Source organism: Balaenoptera ricei, chromosome 16 (assembly GCF_028023285.1).
Source record: "Balaenoptera ricei isolate mBalRic1 chromosome 16, mBalRic1.hap2, whole genome shotgun sequence".
In the NCBI taxonomy this organism is placed as follows: Eukaryota; Metazoa; Chordata; class Mammalia; order Artiodactyla; family Balaenopteridae; genus Balaenoptera; species Balaenoptera ricei.
The window spans coordinates 807,627-826,814 of NC_082654.1; the positions used below are offsets into that span (position 1 = coordinate 807,627).

Below are 19,188 nucleotides of genomic sequence, written 5' to 3' on the forward strand. Positions count from 1 at the left end.
CTGCCCACCCAGCCACAGCTCCTCCAGGCTGCAGACCCTGCTGGCCCAGAGCTCCCCCAGGACGCCGACCCCCAGGACACAGCACCCCAGGACGCTGACCCCCAGGACACAGCCCCCCCAGGACGCCGACCCCCAGGACACAGCCCCCCAGGACGCCGACCCCCAGGACACAGCCCCCCAGGACGCCGACCCCCAGGACACAGGCCCCCCAGGACACACGGCCCCCCATGTTTCCGTGAGCCCCCCCACCGTTATTCTCATCACCAGGTGCAGCTGCAGGTTCAGCTCTTTCTGGGAACAGGCTGCAATTTTCTGATCCCTATTAATACCTGTGACAGCATTTATGTACAAGATAAATTCATTTCAATTTCCTTTTTCAATTAATGGCCTATTATTTGAACCACACTCAGCTAAAAATATCACTCCAATACTATTCATCTTGTAAAAATTAAATTTTCCTCCCTCTGACAGCCAGAGGCCACCAGGCTGGGGCGAGAGGGTGGCCAGGTACCCGGCCAGTGCTGCCCAGGTCCCCTCCAACGGGACGTCCAGGGGCCCCGGCAAAGGCGGTTCCACGCACGACGCACTGAAGGGGCGAGGGACAGGCATGACGGGGCCGGGGCCGCAGGGCCAGGGCCAAGCAGGATTTTATCACAAACCATTTCGGTCCCAGTCAGGAGACGGGTGACAAACACACGCCTCCCCCGGGGAAGAGTCAGGGATGAGGTCCAGACCCGGAGCGTGGAGCACCGCTGGCCATTCCCATCCCCCCACCCCGGGAAACATGCCCGCACTGGACTGTGGTTGTAGGAGGGGACCGCCGGCAGGACAGCAACCCTGGAAGGCAAGCCAGGCCACAGCCTCGCAGGGCCAGCCGACGCACCCACCCCTCCTTGGGCAGGCTGGGCCTTCATCCTCAACTCCCAGACACTGCCCAGTCCTGCAGACACCTGCAGCCACAGCCTCAGGGCCTCACACCTGGGCTTATCCCCATGTCTGATGCGGTGCTGTCCCGTGTCCCTGCCCAGGGAGGTGCCAGCCCCGAGCGCCGTCCCAGACTGGAACCTAGCAGGATGGCCCTGTCACCAACTAACGTGCCATCAGCGTACTTAAGACCAAGAGAGGAAAACGCTGCCGGTTCTAATTGAGAGATGCCGTGGGTGTTAGATGCACCCTGGTCTCAGATGTGAATGTGACAATCGACTCGTGGAAGAACAGGCTGGATGTAATATCGTCCTTAGGTACCTCAATGCACCAACCGGACAGGAAAATCTTCCGGGCGTGTCATTTGTAGTGTTTGCAGTGGTTGCAGATTACTCAGCATGTGGCTGGTCCACAGTGTAAAAATACCTAATTCTGGGTACTTAAAATTACTTCCAACTTTTGTTATCCAATAATTTTTGATGACCATCCTTATACACACCAGTTTGCAAGACGGCTACTTGTCCAGTGAAGCTGCTGAGTGATGGGAAAGCTCTTTGGCAGGTTTCTGTTTTCCATTGCAAATCGTGAAATCACATTTTAAGATAAATCTCCAGGGATGAGGAAGGCCAAAATGGAGCTCTCAGCCCCCAGGCGCCTCCAACGCAAACCATTTCTCAGCCCACCAAGCATTTGTTTGGCTGCAGGAGAGACGCAGGTATTACATCAGCATGTCACGACAGGTGACACAAAACAGACCACGGAGAACTAGAAAACTCAGCATTTCAAAAAACTATGGAAAACTTCCACAGACAGACAAAGACAGTGGGAGCTCCCGGCCTTCCTGAGGCCGCAGTTTTTGTGCACAAGAACCAAGGCCCTGTCCACTAACAAGCTGATACCCACGCTTCACTGTTGACTCAGCCCCAAGCGCACATAGGGCCCCGCGGGGCACGGAGGCCGGCGCCAGAATAACTCCCTCAGCGGATGGACGGCCTCCGCCCCAGGGAAACAAACGCCTCCACTCTCCCTCGGCCACCCACCCCTGCCTCAGTCTCTGGTCCACTGGGGAAGGTGTATCAGATATGTCAGCCTTTCTGAGGAATCAGTTTGATTTCGTTGATTTTCTCTAATATTCTATTTTCTATTTCACTGACTTCTGTCTTATTTTATGATTTCCTTTCCTGTACGGGCATTGGTTAAATTTGCTCTTCGTTTTAAAAACTTCTAATGTAAGCATTTAATGCTAGAAATTTCCCTCTAAGCACTACTTTAGGTGCATCTCACAAATTTTGAAGGTTTTTAGTTTGTTTTTCGTGTAATTGGAAATAATTTCTAATGTCCTTTGTGACTCATGGGTTATTTACAAGTTTCTTGTTTATTCCCAAATATTTGGGACTTTTTCAGATACCGTTTTTGTTTACTCCTAATTTAGTTCCTCTGTGTGACCTCAATCTCCCACACGTGCTGAGCTGCGTTTTCGGCCCAGATTTCAGTGTGTGGAATGTTCCATGTGCATACGCAGGCCAAGACTCGTCCAGGCCCCAGACCGCCTGTGCTCTGGCCGCCAGGGTGGGAATGCCCGAGTCCTCGGGACGGACCCCCTCCCAACCACAGGCCACCCTGCACCCACCCCGACAAACGTCAGAGCAAGACTCGTCTTCCCAGGGAAGAGAGTGGAAGCCGACAGCCCCGCCTCGCCCCTCGGCGTGCCGCGTGCCACATGCCATGTCCCCGTCCCAGGGCTGCGCGTGCAGCCGCCAGCCCCGTGTCCCACGGAGGCCCGTGAGCTCACGCCGGCTGTCAGGGACTCTGCCAGCTTTCCCGTACACGTAGCTCTGACACGGGTACCCACACGATGGGCTGCCACATCCCCTTGGGGAGCTGCGCCCTGCGCCCTGGCCCCGTCACAGCCCTCGCTCTGAAGGCTCTTTCGATATCAACTCGGCCACTCCTACCTTCTCAGAACCCACGCGGATGGTCTTTTTCTTCATCCTTTTACTTGTAAAATACCCATCTTGCCACCTAAAGGAGGCTGTGAGGACCCGAGCACGGTGTCCACAAGGCAGAGGTGACCAGGGCCACGGTGGGCCATGGCGGCTCTACTGGCCGAGCAGGGACCGAGGCCTCTGAGACGGGGAGGCGAGGAGGGGCCCCGCTAACCCGCCAGCAGCAACCCGGGGACGGTGCTGACCGCCGGACGCTTGTCACAGTGACTGAGTCTATGCGTTTACACACGTATCAAACTCGGACAGAGTCCAGCCACGACCTTTTCAAGCCCTTTCCTCTCCCGGCCCTCCTGGGGCTCCAGAGACACCACCTGACGCCCTGGCGCTGGGCGACACCCCTCGCCAAGTCCTTCCTTCTGCACATCTGCTGCGGCTGCTGCCCTTCAGGGAGCCCTTCCTGACGCTGTGGCCCTAACCTGCTGATAACGGTGTGGTTCTCATTCCAGACACTGCAGTTTTCATCTGAGTAAGTCCCACTTGGGGAAAGCATTTTTATTTGCAGGACGAGCGGAGGAGAAGGAGCCGTCAGGGAGAAAGGGGAGAGAGAGGAGGGGGCTGTGTCCCTGCCCTCGAGGCCTTGCTGGGCCCGTCACTGTGGGGTGAGGCCCCTGCGAATGTGGGGAGGGTCCCCCCGCCGAGCAGCGTGGCAGAGGCAAGACCCCGGGATGCAGGATCTCACAGACGCAGCTAAAGGCAGAGACACGAATCTGCAGTCCGTGACTACCCCATAACTGGCATCAGACGCCCCGAATTTAAAGACTGAAACCTGGCAGGAGCCTCTCTAAACAGAGGGGAAGCGCGGTGGCATCTCTGCCCCGGCCACTCTACACAGGACGCTCTTCTCAGCCCCCGGTCCCCGCACACAACCCCCGGTCCAGGCAGCAGGCGTACGGTCACCTGCTGCCAGATCCCTGGGCCAGGGATACATTGAGGAGGGGACCCGGCAACCAGCACCTGCACCTGCAGCAGGGGGACGGCGTGAGGGGAAGGCCGCGGAGGACAGATGACACAAGACACTAAGGAGCACAGGTGACCTCAGGGCTCCCCAAACACGGGGCCTCCAGACGGTGAACCTCACACCAGCAACGGCCACTCAAAGCCGACCAACCTCGCTGCTTCGAGACGCCCCTGCCTGTCCCTGCACCCGGCACACCCGTGGCCACCACGCCAGCCGGGGCTGCTTCCCCGGGCATCCGCCGTCCCCCAGACCACTGTCGCGCTGTAATTCCGGCACGGCCGCCTGTGCCCGTGACAGAGCTGCCCACCGAGTCTCTTTACGTACTCAGAGGACGGCAGCTGCAGCAGACGCTTGGCTTGTCCCACGCTTACCGCACGGAGGGAAGAGCACTCACCGATTCCACGGAGGGAAGAGCACTCACCGTGAAGTGCTCCTGGGACTTGTAGTCCTCATCCAGGTAGACCCGCGCCCTGCTGTACTCTGTCATCGCGTCACTGGACAGCAGTTCTCTGCAAGGAGAGAGGGAGCTCGTTAGCGCACAGCCACACGCACACCTCGGCCTCCGACGGGAGCGCTTGCGAAGCACAGGAATGGCAGCTTGGAAACCATGCTTTACGTTGTCCTGAAAACAACAGCAACAGCGGGGAAGGAAGGAAGGGGGGGAGGGGGAAGAGAGGCGGAGGTGGCATAAACTGAGACCCACTACGCGCCCTCAGCGCAGGCCGCTCCGTGCCGGCCGTGAGATGAGCAGGATGGGGGCCCCTCAGGAAGGCGACACTGGGAACTCACCCAGGGCCACACGCCAGGAAAGTTCGAGTCCACAGCCTGTGGGGCGTCCTGGCTGTCTGCGCCCGGTCCTCACAGAGGCCACACAGGCGCCCCCAGGCCTGGGCAGTCCCGCCCGCATTCGCTCCTCACGGGAGGGAAGCTGAGGACCGTGACCAAGTGGCCGCGGCTTTGCAGCAAGGAGGGAAGGGTCTCCAGACGTCCCTTATGAACAGGCTCCAGCCCTGACTGCACACCTCATGGCCACACTTTGTCACCAGAAGAGCCTTCAGCAGGCGACCTCGCCGCCACCTCTACAGACGTGGCCGGGGCAGAGCTGCCGTGCACCCTCGAGTTCTGTGATGGCGCCGAATGGACAGAGGCACCTGACCCCCCCCACAACCAGCGCCCCGGCAGGGGGTGGAGGCCATGGGCACCGTGTGACCAGCCAGCACTCAGGGCAGGAAGAAGAGGGGCTCCAGCTTTAAGGAGTGACAATGAGGAAGGCAGGAAGGAACAGGGAGGAGGGGAAGGAAGAAGATAAGCCTTGAGGGGATCAAACTAGTCCTCAAGCACCTACCTGCCTGCTGGGATGAACCCCAACATGCTTTAGGGGCGAGGCAAGACGCAGACACCAAACACACACAGTAGCAGAATCAAAATTACTGACATGTGAAGAAGCAACAAATATGGCCCATAATCTACAAAAAAAAGCAACAGAAACAGATGTAGAAAGGATAAAAGTGATGGAATTTGCTGAAAAGAAACTTGAAACAGCTATTATAAATGTAACCAAAGATTTAAAGGAAAACATGGACACAACTGTAAGTTCCAGAGCTGAAAAATACAGCAACAGAAATAAATTCACTGAATAGGCCTAAGAGCAGATTAAAACGTAAAGAAGAACAGACACAACTATCCAAACTGAAGCAAAGAGGAAAAATGAACTGAAAAAAAAAAAAAAAAAAAAACTGAAAGAGCTGTAGAGACCTGTGTGATAGTCTAACATCGGGAAGCCAGAGTCCAAGAACAAAAGAGAAGGGAAGAAACCATGCAAAAGCTTTTCCCAAATCTCAGTAAAGTCATAAACCTGCAGGTTGAAAAAGCTCAAAGAACCCCAAGCAAAATAAACACAAAGAAAATCAAACTAAAGCAAAACAATCAAGTTGCTGCTAACCAGCTAGAAAGACAAACTTAGCAGTCAGGAAAAAAGACACACTATATACAGAAAATTAAGACGAGAACAACAGCCCAGTTCTCCCCAGAAACAATGGCACACAGAAGACAATGGAACAATATCCTTAAAGCACTGAAAGGAAAAAAATGGACAAGCTAGAATTCTGTTTACAACAAAAGTATCTTTCAAAAACAAAGACAAAGACTTTTTTCAGATAAACAAAAGCTGAGAGAATTGATCAGCAGCAACTTGTGTTGAGATAAATGTTCAAGTCCTCAGGCTGAAGGAAAACGGTGCTGGAGAGAAAGCTGACTGTATGGAGAAAGACTCACCCTGGGAACGGCAGGTGACTAGTCAAACAGGTGACATGTTCTCTCACTTTTTAACCTTTTCAAGAGGCAACTGACTGTTTAAAGCAAAAATAACAACATGTATGTGACGCGGAGCACAGGCAGGAGACAACAGCAGGGGGACGGCAGGGGACGGGAGCCGTGGGATCCCACGAGCGCGGACGCACGGCCCTGCCGGGCACTGCCCGTCACCTGTGTCTGCTTGTCGCTGACGTGCCCAGCTTCTCCAAAGGTGTTCTTTTCTTACTGACCTACTGCAGTTCTTTATATATTTAAATACTGATGATTTCTGTCAGTAAAATATGTTGCAGATACCTTTTCCCAAGTGTGGCTAAACTTTTACTTTGTTTATAGTGTCTTTTGATAAAGCTTTTAACTTCAACATGGTCAAATGCGTCAGTCTTTTCTCTTGTGGGCTGCACTTTTGCACCTTTTTAAAGAAATGTCTCCCTAGATACTCTCCTACACTTTACTCTCAAATTGTCCTCGGGCCTTTTACATTGATTGACTCGGTAATAACTGAAATTCACCCCTGTGTGTGGAGAGAACTACGACGTGCTGGGGACCCAGCTTCATGGTTTCCTGGCCCAGGACACCAGGTGGTGCCGCCCCCCGACCCAGTTGCCACCTGCCACACACCGGGGTGAAGCAGGGCAGGGGCTCCGCTGCCGCGCATCTAGGTGCCGCCCGCACACACACACACACACACACACACACACACACACACACACACACAGGAGGCCCGCGGGCCGGGGGAGTTGAGGACACCCCCCTTGCTGTGCTTCAGAATTACTGCAGCGAGTCCTGCCTCTCTGCACTTCCATATTAATCCTAGTGTTAGTTTAAGTGTTAAGAAAACATTTTGATTGAAATTGCCTTAAATTATAGATTATTTGGGGAAAGTCTGGTAGCTTTTAAAAATTTGCCTTTTAACAAAGGACCCCACAATTTGAAGGCTGGAAACACGGATGGCTTGTGTCATTCCACGCCGCTGGGGACTCTGACAGGGGCCGAGGCCTGGGGCAGCCGCTGGACTCAGCCTCAGGCGGGGCCCCAGGCTGAGGGCGTATAGAGGCCACCCACCCGCAGACCTGCACGTGGCCCCGGCCCACCCCGCCCACAGCCGCCTTCAACGACCAGCCTCACGAGTGGCACGTGTCACCTCCCCACACTCGGCCAGGGCCCGGGGTCCGGGGTCGGGGAGGACAGGGCCACATCGCAGGGGACACAGTGCAGAGAGGGTGCCCCAGGCAGGAAGGACGCTCCGGCGGCTGCCGATACCCAGGGCTGTCCGGCACGCAGCCTCTTGGCCCAGGCCTGCCGTCCCACCTGTCCTGCCCCCGCCCCTGCGTCCACCTCCCGAGGCCCGGGCCCTCGCTTCCCGTGCGGCGCCGGGCAGGCCAGCCGTCCAGAGCCACGCCGACGATGGCGCTCTGTGCCCCTCCCACTGTGACAGAGAAGCTGTGAGCTGCTGCGTGGACGTCAGCCCCCTCTGTCCCCGGCCGCAGCAGCAGCAGCAGAAACAGCAGGCTCACGGCCATCGGGCCACGCGACCGCATCCCGGCCTGGACCCGGGGCTGACGCTTCCGGGCCCGGGGGACGCGGTCACCCCACCCCGGGCCTCGCGCTCACACGAGCGTGCCCCCCACCCCAGGCGGAAGCAGAGGGGCAAGCAGCTGCCCCGGGACGTACCTGACAAACTTGTCCACGTGCGACATGGAGGCTTCATAGTTCTTCCCTCCGAACTCCTGGCAGTGCAGGGCCAGGAAGTGCGGCCTGTGCGCGTGGACGACCTGGGGAGGGACACACGGCAGCGTCAGGGCCCCGCGGGGCTCCTGCCGCAGCGCTTTCCCCGCAAATCCTGAGGATCACGGTCCCCGGGGCCGTTCCCTCCCCGTTGCCACAAATCCTCAGAACCTTCCTCAGTAATCTGGGCATTTCCTCCCGACTACGGAGTCCCACGTGTCAGCTGCAGAGCGCCTGCAAAGGCTCAGAGGAACAAACACGCTTCCTAACCTCACACGTAAGGGCAGCCATCACTGATGCTGCTACGGCCCCCGTGAGGGTGCAAGCACACCCGTGTCGTGTGCGTGTCAGCGCTGTGCATGTGTGTGTGCGCGCGTCTCTCACCGTCCGGGAGGGAGCAAAGCTGGCCGTGCAAGGAGCGGGCGCCATCTCACGCCCGACCCGCACATCGCCTCCCCAACCCCACGGGGCAGGCTGGACACGGGACACGGGACACGGCTGCGGCCATCAGTGGGACCCGGTCCAGCCACGCGGCCCCTGGGCAGCGGAGCCAGCTCGGCCCACCTCCTCTCAGCGCCGCCCGCCCGCCACAGCCCACAGGGCCAGGCCCGCCGCGTCTCCCTGGTCACCAGGGTCCCCTGCCCCCTGGGCTCCGACTAAACTGGCCCCGAGGCAGCGCCCAACCCGCCCACACTTCGGTCACTCAACCTGGAGTCGGCCTCGAAGCTGCGGCTGCTGACCGCCCCCAGTGGCTCCTCCAGGAAGCTCACAGGGATGGTCCTGAGAGCACCATCCAGCTGCCCCCCGCTGCCCACACCCAACCCAGCACGGACCCAACCACCCCCAGGTGGTGGCACGGACCTGCGTCTCACCCCTGCCGTAAGCCACGTTGGGCATCTCAGGGCAACCCACAGGTCACCTGAGCAGGTGTCGACCCGCACGGGCTCAGGAGGGGGCCAGGCACCCACGGCCCTGCCCTCCTAGGGTGCTGGGGGCAGTGAGTCACCGAGGGGGCGCGCTGTGTGGTGACGAGGCAGCCGTGCCAGGACACGCACCGGGGGGGGGGGGGGGGTCAGCACAGCCTGGGGGAGCAGCAAGGGCAAGGGCTCCCGGGAGTGGAGAGAGGCCGCTGGGGCCCGACGGCCAAGGGCAGCGATGGAGGCATACCAGGAGGCCAGGCAGGGCACTTGGAGGCCCAGAGGCTGCCTGTCCCCGCCTGCGCCCGGCCCCTGCCCTTCCTCGGCTCTGCGCTTCTCCGCCCCCTCCCTGGTACCTGCTGACACGGCAACACTGCCGGCTCTGAAGCCCTCACCAAAACCCACAGAACTACCTTGTCCCTCCCCAAGCCCACCATCCCAGAGGCAGGTCCCCTACACAAGGCCATCCACGTCTAAGGCCACAGTGTCAGCGCCTGAACCCGACCTCGGCCACCACCGCGTCCTGCCCAGAGGTCAGCGCACCGTGGACAGGTGAGGGCTGCATCCAACGGGCCTTGCAGAGACGGGTGCTCTGGGAACAACGGCTGTGTGGTCCCTGATGGGCAGTGGCTGCATCTAGGGTTCAGCCAGGCCACGCCAGAAAGTCAGCCACGGGGACAGAGGACGCAGGGCATCAGGCCCTGGGTGCCACGCTTCTGCGAGTCTCAGAAGGAAGCGTTGCCCAGCAGTAGCTGGCCCTGACCTGCAGGCGGCAGGCAGCACGTCCAGCCTCGGGGAGGGAGACTGGACCTGGTCCTGCTCCAGCTGTGACATCAAAACACAATCCCCAAGACGGGGAGGTTCCTTAAAAAGGAGGAGAATTCAGACCAGAAAGTGTATTTCAGCCGCGTGGGAAAGGCACCCAGGTGATACCAGCGGGTAGAGTGGGCTGCCCTGGCTCGCACCCTATGCCCCGTTTAAGTGGGTTTATGGGACGTCCACCAGGGTGCTTCCGCTTCCCACTGAACACAGGTGTGGACTCTCTCTGTTCCTGGTCACCAGCCTCAGGGCTCAGGCTCTCGGGGACGGGGACCAGAACAGGCCCAGACGTTTCCCCAGCTGGCGGCGCCACAGCCCTGCCCGGGGGGAGTGGGACCAGGCAGCTTGCCTCGTGCAAGCTCAGTCCCGCTCCGCGCAGGCGCTAAAACACAGACTCCGAGACAAGCTGGAGGCCGCCCGCCGGCGGCCCCCTGGCAGGCGCCCCCACACACGATGCTCCCCGTGCAGCCCTTGCCGGCGTGGAATGATCACAAGACAAAGTTCAGGAATCCCAGGGGTGTCCACGCAGCAAATCACATTCACCAACCAGAAAAGACTGCAGAATGGTCTCCGGGCCTGAAGCCTCGATGCAAAGGGCACAAGGGACCCCAATCAGGAGAGGCTCCAGGCCAGCCTGGGTCAGGTCACCAGACCGATCTGCCCTCAGGCCCAGGGTCGAGTGTGCACAATGCCAGCCACGCCCACAGGCGCACACAGCAGCCTGGTCAGGCGGAAGCCACCAAAGGCTCCGTGATGTGTGCAGCTCTGTCACCCACCCTCTGCAGTACCTGGAACAACATATAAAACCAGACCTTCACAAAGGGGGCACAGAATTCCCCCGGGAGCAGTTCCTCCCTGGGAAGCTGGTGACTTCACACGAAGTGAACGTGACGCTCTGACGCAGGCAGATCGTCACGAGCGTGACTGCAAGGTCCGTGACACCAGTTCCTGTAATTCTGCAGCGTGCTCTCTGCCCAGCTCCACAACGGGGGTGGGGGGGGGGGGGGAGAAGGAGAAGGAAGCCCCAGAGATGCTTGGGTTTTGTGGGCGAAGACGGGGCCCCGAGTCGGTGACAGGTTCCTGCAGTTCACGCCGTCACCTCTTGTAACCGAGGCTGCAGGTCACCAGATCGCGGCTGGGACCACGACCCAAGTCCCCAGGAAAAGCCAAGCGGAGCCGCCTTCCAAGGACTTTCCATTATGAATTAGGGCAGCGAGGACGAGGGGCCCACGTGCGGCCGCGTTAAGTCACAGACACACGGGGTCTCTCTGGGCAGGCCTGCCCACCTGTCTGCCTTCACCCGAATCCCATACACGTCTCCTTCGTAAGACGTCTGCTGTGGTTTAAACTGAAATAGCCGTTCATGGCACAGAATTCACGCTTTAAATCACATGAAACTCCTCAGACATTTGACTCTGACCCCACAAATCTCAGAAAATGGAGAAATCCGAAACTAGCAGCTCCCTGGGAGTGGGCGGACGCCCCTCGTGCGGACTCCAGAGCACCGGGCAGCGCCCAGCAGACGGGCCCCTTCCTGGGACGTGGCGCCGTCTCCGCCGTGGTTTATCTCTGAAACCCGTGGCGGTCTTGCCTGAGCTACAGGGCCTGGAGGAGCAGGGGCCCAGGGCAGCCCCTGCCTGCCCGCCAGAGCCTCAGCTGCAAAGGAGAGACGAGGCCTGCGTACGGATGGCAGGGGGACAGGGCACCGGCGAGAGAAGGGGCCTGGCGGTACCACCGAGGTGGGCACTCCGGGAGCTGCCAGGGCTCCGGCCCTGCTGTGGGCCAGGGAAGCCCCGTCACAGCCACAGCTGAGGAAGCAAACGCCGGCCCGGGGGTGGGCGGGCTGGGACCTCGTGCCCGTGGGGGGCCGCGCCTGAGCTTACAGAGGCACCGGGGGACGCATGGGGCAGGCACCACCCCGATGGGCACGCTGTGGGCTTCCCGGGCACTCAAGGGGCCGGACAGCCCACTCCTCTCAGTCTGAGGTCACCCTGCCCAGAGCGCGTCTCCCTACAGCACTGCCAACGTTCTTCCCGAAGGACCAGCCCGTCCACTTGGGCTTTGCCTTAAGCAACTGGTAAGAGGCGACACTCAGCATCAACCTGGCGGGTCTGCCGGCTCCTGGACGCACGGCTCCATCTCGCCCTGGCTTGCGAGGCTGGGGTCCGGGGCCTGCACCACGGAGCGCCCAGAGCAAGAGCAGAGCTGGCGTTCCTCTGCCTCTCGTCTTCCAGGCCCGCACATCTGTGCACCAAGTCCGTCTGACCCCAGGCTCATCTCCACCTGTGTCTCCCCTGCCCCACCGTGCTCCTTCCAGGGCCTCTTGCATCTCCACCTCCAAGAAAAGACGTGGTGCTGAAAAGCCCTCCAGGAGCACTTCTTCGTGCTATAAACTCACAAAGGAAAGTGACAAAGTGAAGAGCTGAGCTTTATCAGTAAATAAACTGATCAGGTAAATGAGTTTTATTCACAATTCTCAGAAAAGCTGGCTTACGAGGTTTCCATTGGGCTCGCGCTTGGCCAACAACAGAGAACCAACAACCAGCCGCTTGCATAAGGAGGCCGGGCTGGCAGGCAGAGACGGTGCACCTGCTCGCAGACGGCGGCCAGGAACCAGCTGCTTCCACCATGTCTGCTCTGCCACTGCGAGCACCGGCTGTCATCCTCGTGACTGCAACATGGCTGCAAAGCCCCCAGGCCTCGTGCCTACATTCCAGGCAGGAAGAAGTGGAAAGGGCCTAAGGTTAAAGGAAAGGGGGAAAGGGCTTCTTTTCTAGTGCTTTGCCTACTTTATTTAGACAAGAAGGCTCTCGCCGGAGACTTCTGCCTACACGCTGTGTCACAGGACGCCCCCAGAAGCCACGCACAGGTGGCACTGGCTAGCACTCTGCAAGCAACAGAGCCCGGCGTGGGTCACGTGCAACCGCACGTCGGGGGGTGCCGTCTGCCCCCTCTGCCGCCGCCCCCGCCGCACCACGTACCCACCTTCCAGTCTCCCGAGTCCCAGGCTGAAGGACGATTGCAGGGTGGCCACATCTGTGACCCCCTTTGGTGCCATGGTCTCTGAAGACCACCGGTTTGCAAAGCCCTGGGCACAGACGAAGGGCTCGCTTACCAAGGAACCTGCTGTCCCTCTTCTCTTGACAACTCCCAACCTGAGCCCCTCTTCAGAAGGCCGCGCTCCAGCCCGGCCGAGGTGCTGGGTGCGAACGCGCCACAGACACACAGGTGCTTCCGGCCTGCCCGGCGCCAGCGCCTGCGACTCGGCACACAGCCAGGGCCGCGTGTCCGCATGTCCCCATGTGTCCTTGGCCTGGAGCCGTGCGGGCAGCTCCCGCCCCTCCACCCCGTGCGCCCTCCGGTCCCCGCCACTGCGTTCCGGTCTTACCCAAACACCAAGTCATCTGTCCTAGCTCAGCGGGAGGGAGACTTTCTGGCTGGACTCCCTGCGCCGCAGCTCTGCCCGGACAGAGGCTGGGGAGCCCCACCCAGCAGAGGCGAAGCCCCTGTGTGCCCGCAACACCGTCCCCGACTGAGCCACTTTCTGGGGAAGGATGACCTCTATCCAACACATTTTAATTGGTAATCACAATTAGATTTAAATTTAAACACAATTAAACTAAATTTAATTCCAAATTTAAATTATAGTGAAATTAAATTACCCTGAAACTGAATTTCAATTGATCATCAGTTTAAATCAACAGCCAAATAAAATGACTGATATTATTTTAACTGTTGAAACTCAGCGTCTTCTACACAATGACCCGAACGACACTTCCCGATGGCCGAGCACGATCACCCTTAGGGACAGCAGGCACACCTGCCCTGAGCGCACACGTGTGAAGTCAGATCATGAGCAGTTACGTCACGACGGTTATGAACTTCCCAGCCAGTGCGTATCTTGCTCGAGTTCCCCTCTGCGTGGAGAAGCACGTGCAGGAGGCCTCAGCACGTGCTTCCGCCCGGCTGTTGACAAAGGTCCCGTCCACCTAAACCTGAGCCACCTGCATTACATGGACGCACCTGGAGGAGCGCCTGCCAGCGGAGCCTGGGCGGCAGGTGCAGGGAACCCGATGGGGACACAGGGGAGGAGGGGAGGCCCTCGCTACCCCCCAGGAGAGCGGGTGGCCAAGGGGTGCAGGGAGCAGCAACCCTGGAAAACCAAGCCCCAGGGAGCAGTGCAGCCCTGTCGAACCGCAGTGACCTCAAGTGGCGTGGACACAGGCCCCAAGTTCAGGGCTGCTAAGAGATCGCCCCACATGCCACCTACCGGGACCCCGCACACGTCGGCGACCTCGAGGGCCGCTCGCCAGGCCCGGCCATGCCTGGTCGCAGGTCCCAGCTGGCGTGGCCTCAGGTGCCCCCTGCGCACACAGCGGGCATGAGAGGATGTTTCGAAAGCCAAAAGGAGGCATTTAGATGAAATCATCATGCCGAAATGTAACACAAAGAGGCCAAAGTCACGTCTCACTTGAAAACGAAGAAGCTATTAAAATGACAAGATCCTTATCATGAAACATTTCAGAAGAAAAGTAACGAATGATCGTGGAAACGAACAGCGTACACCGAGGGACACGCCGCTGCCATTTCTCTACGCCCACAAGTCGCACGTTTCATTTATAACCAAAGGTGACGGAACAGATCCACACGAGGCTTTCCCTGAACAGCCGGAGATAAACTTGCAGCCAAGTACGGGGAGCTCCTGCTGAAAGAGCAGACTCGGAAGAGCCTCACTCCCACCTCCGGCAGCAAAAGCACAAGCGGGGCAGCGCGGGGCTTCACCAGGGGAAGGAGGAGGCTGACAGCGTCACCTGGATGGCCGGACGCCTTCCCGCACGTTAAGCGCAGTGCCTAGCGCTCCAACTCCATCCAGGACGGGCCACCAGGGTGTAAACTGGACTGAAAATCACAGACACCAATACATTTGTATGCACGAGTTCACGGCGATACTAAAAACCCCACACGTTAGTCGTCTTGGAGTCAGGACATTCTTTTGAAAACTGGTAGCTAAAGAGGATGAGGGAAGAATTTATCCTGCCTCGCTCCGTATCTGTGCCTCTGGGGAAGGAAATCAAGGAGGGCAAGCCTCTCCTGAGGAAAGCATCCCAGCTACCTAGCCAGTTGCGACCACACGGGGAACCTGGAGGGCATCCCACCAAGCGAAGCGAGTCACAGAGAGACCCCCTGTATGACCTCACTCACACGCAGAATCTAAACAAGCCAAACTCAGAGAAACAGAGGATAGAAAGGCAGTATCCGGGGCTGGGGAGGGAGGAGGGGAATGGGAGATGTAGGTCAAAGGGCACAAGCCTCAAGTGATAAGATAACAAGTTCCGGATCTAGTGCACAGCCTGGTGATCAGTCCACAATGCGCAGTTGCACGCCCCAGGCCCTGCGGGCGCGGGAGGTGCTGGGGGAGGGGCTGGAAGCCAGGAACCCTCGAGGGAAAATCCCCGGAAGCACCGGCCCACAGGACCAGGTTGCAGGGCGCCAGTGAGACTCTGCTTCTGGAGAGAAAAAGGGACAGCCAAGAGGGCAGGTGGGCTTGGCAACCGGATAAAGGAGCAGAGGAGAAAGGGGGAGACAGAAACCCTGAGACAGAGGAGAGGCTGCCCCTTCGCTGCCCGACGCCAGGCAGGGTGGCCCCCGCGCTCCGGACTTCGCCGGACGGACAGAAGAGGGCGCTGTGAAGCTAGGAATCCTACCCATGCCGACACCCTGGGGACAAGCCAGAGGAAGTTCAAGTCCCTACAAAGCTGCTGTGAACAAGTCAGCAAAAATGTACACATCCTACCCCAGGAAAAGGCCCTCCGCCCCTGAGAAAGAATCACGAAGCAGCACAGAATTACAGGCCGACATTGCAAACAGAGTTAAACACACTCAAACAAGCATTGAGGTGATGAAAAAACACTTGGAATTAGAAACACAAAACTAAAACAGAAATGGACCCAAAAGAGAGAAAGGAAAGTGCTGATTAACCTCAGGAAAGAAATGGGAGAAAAAGACAAAATCGTCACAGAGAAGAAGAGCAAATTACAAAGTGCCCAAGGGAGAATCAGCTTCAAGGAAAATTCAGCAAGAAAGTGAAAACAGCGTCATGAAGAGAGCAGGGGAGAAAGGAGTGAACGTGGCCGACAGGCAGCGGAAGAAGAACATCTGCCACCGCGGTCCCCAGAGAAGAAGAGCAAAACCATGGACCAGAACTAATACTTAAAATCATAACGCAAGAAAACTTTCCAAAAATAGGACAAGACCTGAACTCACACACTGAAGGGCTTTCTAAGCACCTGAGAAAATTAACCCAAAACAACTGACTCCTGGACATATCCTAGTGAAACTACTAGATTTCAAAGGTAAAGACACCATCCTCCAGGTCTCCAGGAAACAAAACCAATGAGACCCTCGCCAGACTTTCAGGACCAACGTACAAGTCAAGGCAGCAGCAGAACAACCTTTACTGAAAACCTCAGTGAGACAAAGTGTAAGGCAAGGATTACATACATATCAGCCAACTGTCCTTCAAACGTCAAAGCCAGAGAAAAACAGTTTTCCACATACAAAATCTGGTCAGTTCTGTCCCCATGAGCCCTTCATGAGGGATCTACTAGAGCAGGGCTGGGCAAACGTTAACCTCAAGAGCCAGATAAAACGGTAGGCTCTGCAGGCCAGCGGGTCTCCGCGGCAACGCCACCGGGCAGGTGTGGACAAGATGCTGTGTGCGTGGGCGTGGCCGCCCCCCAGGAACTTGATCCCAAACCAGGCAGCAGGCGGGATGGGCTGGGGGGCGGGGAGGTGGTGCTGACTCCTACTTAAAGCAGCAATGATAATACCGCCTGCCGGAGTCCTCCACGCGTGTGGACCTAAAGCACACGCCACACGAAACCCATACGATGCCAACGTTTATACATCATACGTGAAGAAGCATAATGTTAACCAGAAGCAGGGGGAAAGCTTTAGGCCCGTGTATCGGAACCTACAGCAACCACTTTAAAATAGTTTACAAAAGGCAAGAAGCCAATAAGCAAATTTAAATAGAATGCAAAAAAAAAGAAAGAAAGAATCCAAAAGAAAGCAGAAATGGGGAAACAAAGGGACAAAGCAGGAGGTGCAAACATAAAACAGATAATTAAACGGCAGACCCCAAATCAACCGTATCAATGGTTACGTTAAATGTGGATGGCCTGGGCCCACGCTGAGCAGTAGGGCTGCAGTGGCCCCCGTACGGGACAGCATGGAAGGTTCTGCGGGACGAGGCAGCGCCGGCACCAGGGGAGATGGGCGTGCAGAGTCACACGCGGAAGGGAATGGGCAGAAGGACACACGGGAAGCCTGGGAGGCCGCCTCAGCGACGGCAAGGGGACCCAGGGGGTGAAGAGCATGCGTGGTAACCGGACAGAACTCGTCAGAAGACACACAACCACACGTGTGTACGTGGCCAGTAACAGAAACTCCCACTCACAGGAGCACACACACGCGTGTGCACGCTGCCCTAACAGACCGCACGGAACAGTCCAGGCCGCAGCTGCACGGCGCACCCGCTTCCGTGGCCCACTCACCAAGAAGGGTCATCGCTGGGCCACAGAATAAGCCCCCGTGCCTGCTGCCCTGGGCTCTCTGAGCGTCCACGTCCCTCCGCGCCTGCCTGGGACAGTCGCCGTGCACAGGCCAGACACAGAGCAAGCACCAGACGGCACGTCAGTTCGACGCCACCACAAATGCTGCGGTGCCAGGACCGGCTGTGGGGATGTCCCCAGGCCCCGGGGCCGCGCAGTCATTCCCGCCCCAGACCACACGCGCCAGTTCCGGCCCAGAGCTCTCTGGGCAGCTGAGGACGGAGCTGCTGGCCTTCCCCGGCCTCTGGGAAGGCGCTCTGGAACCTGAATGAGCCCAGACAGAGATCCCTTTGGGGCCGACGGCACAGACATCTTGAGGAAGGACAGGAAAGTCCCTCCAAGGTGTGGGCAGCACACTCGGGTCACGTCTGGCTGGAAGGAACCAGTAAAGCGGGCACTGGACGGGGCAGAGGGCTCCAGGCCCCCGGGAGGGTCGCTGTCTGGCGCCTCCGCCCTCCTGGGCTCTAGCTTGGCTCCCACCCTGCCCACCTGGGACAAGGTCACTGCCCAAACTGCACACGTGCTCGGCCAAAATTCTTTACCAAAAAAAGGAGCTTCTGCGAACTTCAGGGAAAAAGTAGCCAACTGATAAAAATAGGTGAGCTCGTTCATAGGAAGGCTCAAGAAAAATATTTTGGAAAAAGGCGAAGTAGAGATTTTGGCAAGGAAGAGCCTACGGAATTAAAAAAAAACAAAAAATACACCCCATGCGGCCAAAAAGCAGCGCCTTCCTGATGCTGCGCAGGTGGCCTGGTGAGAAGCGGCCCTCGGCTCCCAGGACGCAGGAGAGCGGCCCTGCCCCTCCCCTCCCCCCCCCTAAAAATAGAAACAGCCAGGCCTGGTTAGCCTTTCTCCAAAGAGAAGTATCTGAGTGACCTAAAAAGGAATTACATCCTACAAACAACCCAGTGGAAGCCGGGAGAGCCAAGATAAGGAGCCGAAAAGGGACAAAGGAATTCCTCCAGAGGAAAGATGGCTGCTATTTACCAACTACGCCTGAAAACACCCTGCAGACAACGTCTGCCCACCCTTGGCCTGGGCAGCCGGGGGTGTCCTCTGGACACCCAGACTGGCCCCCGCTCTGCCCCAGGGCTGCGCTGGGACTGGCTGTGGGTGGAGGCTGGGTGCCTGTCCCAGGAGGCCCAGACTCAGCTCCTGGTGACGGGACGCCGTCCCAGAGCCCAGGCCCCATAGCAGCCGCCGGCCAGCGCCCAGGACACCACGAGTTTCCGTGACCTCACCAGCAGGCAGAGGGCCTGGCCGTCCGATCAGCAAGGTTGTCTCCCTGGCCCCGTGTGGGGCAGGAGGGCCGCTCCACGTCCTTAGGGTGGGTGCGGGCCGGCTGTCCAGCCCAAAGTGCAGGGCTGGAGTTTTCTTAGTGAGCCCCCCCAATATCCACCTCGGAGGGGGTCCCGGGGTCAGGGGTCAGAGCACTTTCCAGAAGGGCAGCCTGGACACACCGGTGCCACCACGTCAGTGGGCTCCGAGGGGGTGGGCCTTCGTCTCAGTATCAGGGGCAACGAATGCAGCCACACTGACACCAGCGAGCGAGTGGCTCTTCAAGGGTCAATGAGGATTCTCCGCTGGGCACCACGGGGTCCCCCCAGAGCCGCTGTGCTGTGCCTCACACGCCGTGAGGACGAGCCGGCGTCCGCAGGCACAGCACAGGCGATGAACGTCTGCAGCCTGTCACCAGCTCTGTGTCTCTGTAAAGAACCTCAAACGCTGACGCATCGGGTGAGGCTGGGCACGGGATGAGGGGGGGCAGCTGCAGACCCGCGGTGGCCGAGCCCGCAGCAGGGGGCGGAGGGAAGAACTGGCACTTCCTGCGCCCCCAGCGCCACCCAGAACCCGAGCAGGGCCCGTGCCCCTGGTCTCGCCTCCTCCAGGCCCCCGTCCTTCCTGTAGGAGTG

The 19,188-nt window shown here is 58.6% G+C and overlaps 1 protein-coding gene across 6 annotated transcripts in view; it reads right to left on the bottom strand.

Annotated features, from left to right (window-relative positions):
- Positions 1-19,188, bottom strand: part of INPP5A (inositol polyphosphate-5-phosphatase A) — a 181,076-nt gene that overhangs the window by 91,156 nt on the left and 70,732 nt on the right. For 3 of the 6 annotated variants that reach the window (XM_059899965.1, XM_059899963.1, XM_059899966.1), the window contains 2 exons: positions 7,873-7,973; positions 4,283-4,397 (listed from right to left, as the gene is read on the bottom strand). In XM_059899965.1, the coding sequence (XP_059755948.1) occupies positions 4,283-4,397; positions 7,873-7,973 (216 nt within the window). The remainder of the gene's footprint in view (positions 1-4,282; positions 4,398-7,872; positions 7,974-19,188) is intronic. The other 3 variants (XM_059899968.1, XM_059899964.1, XM_059899967.1) reach the window with 1 other exon arrangement.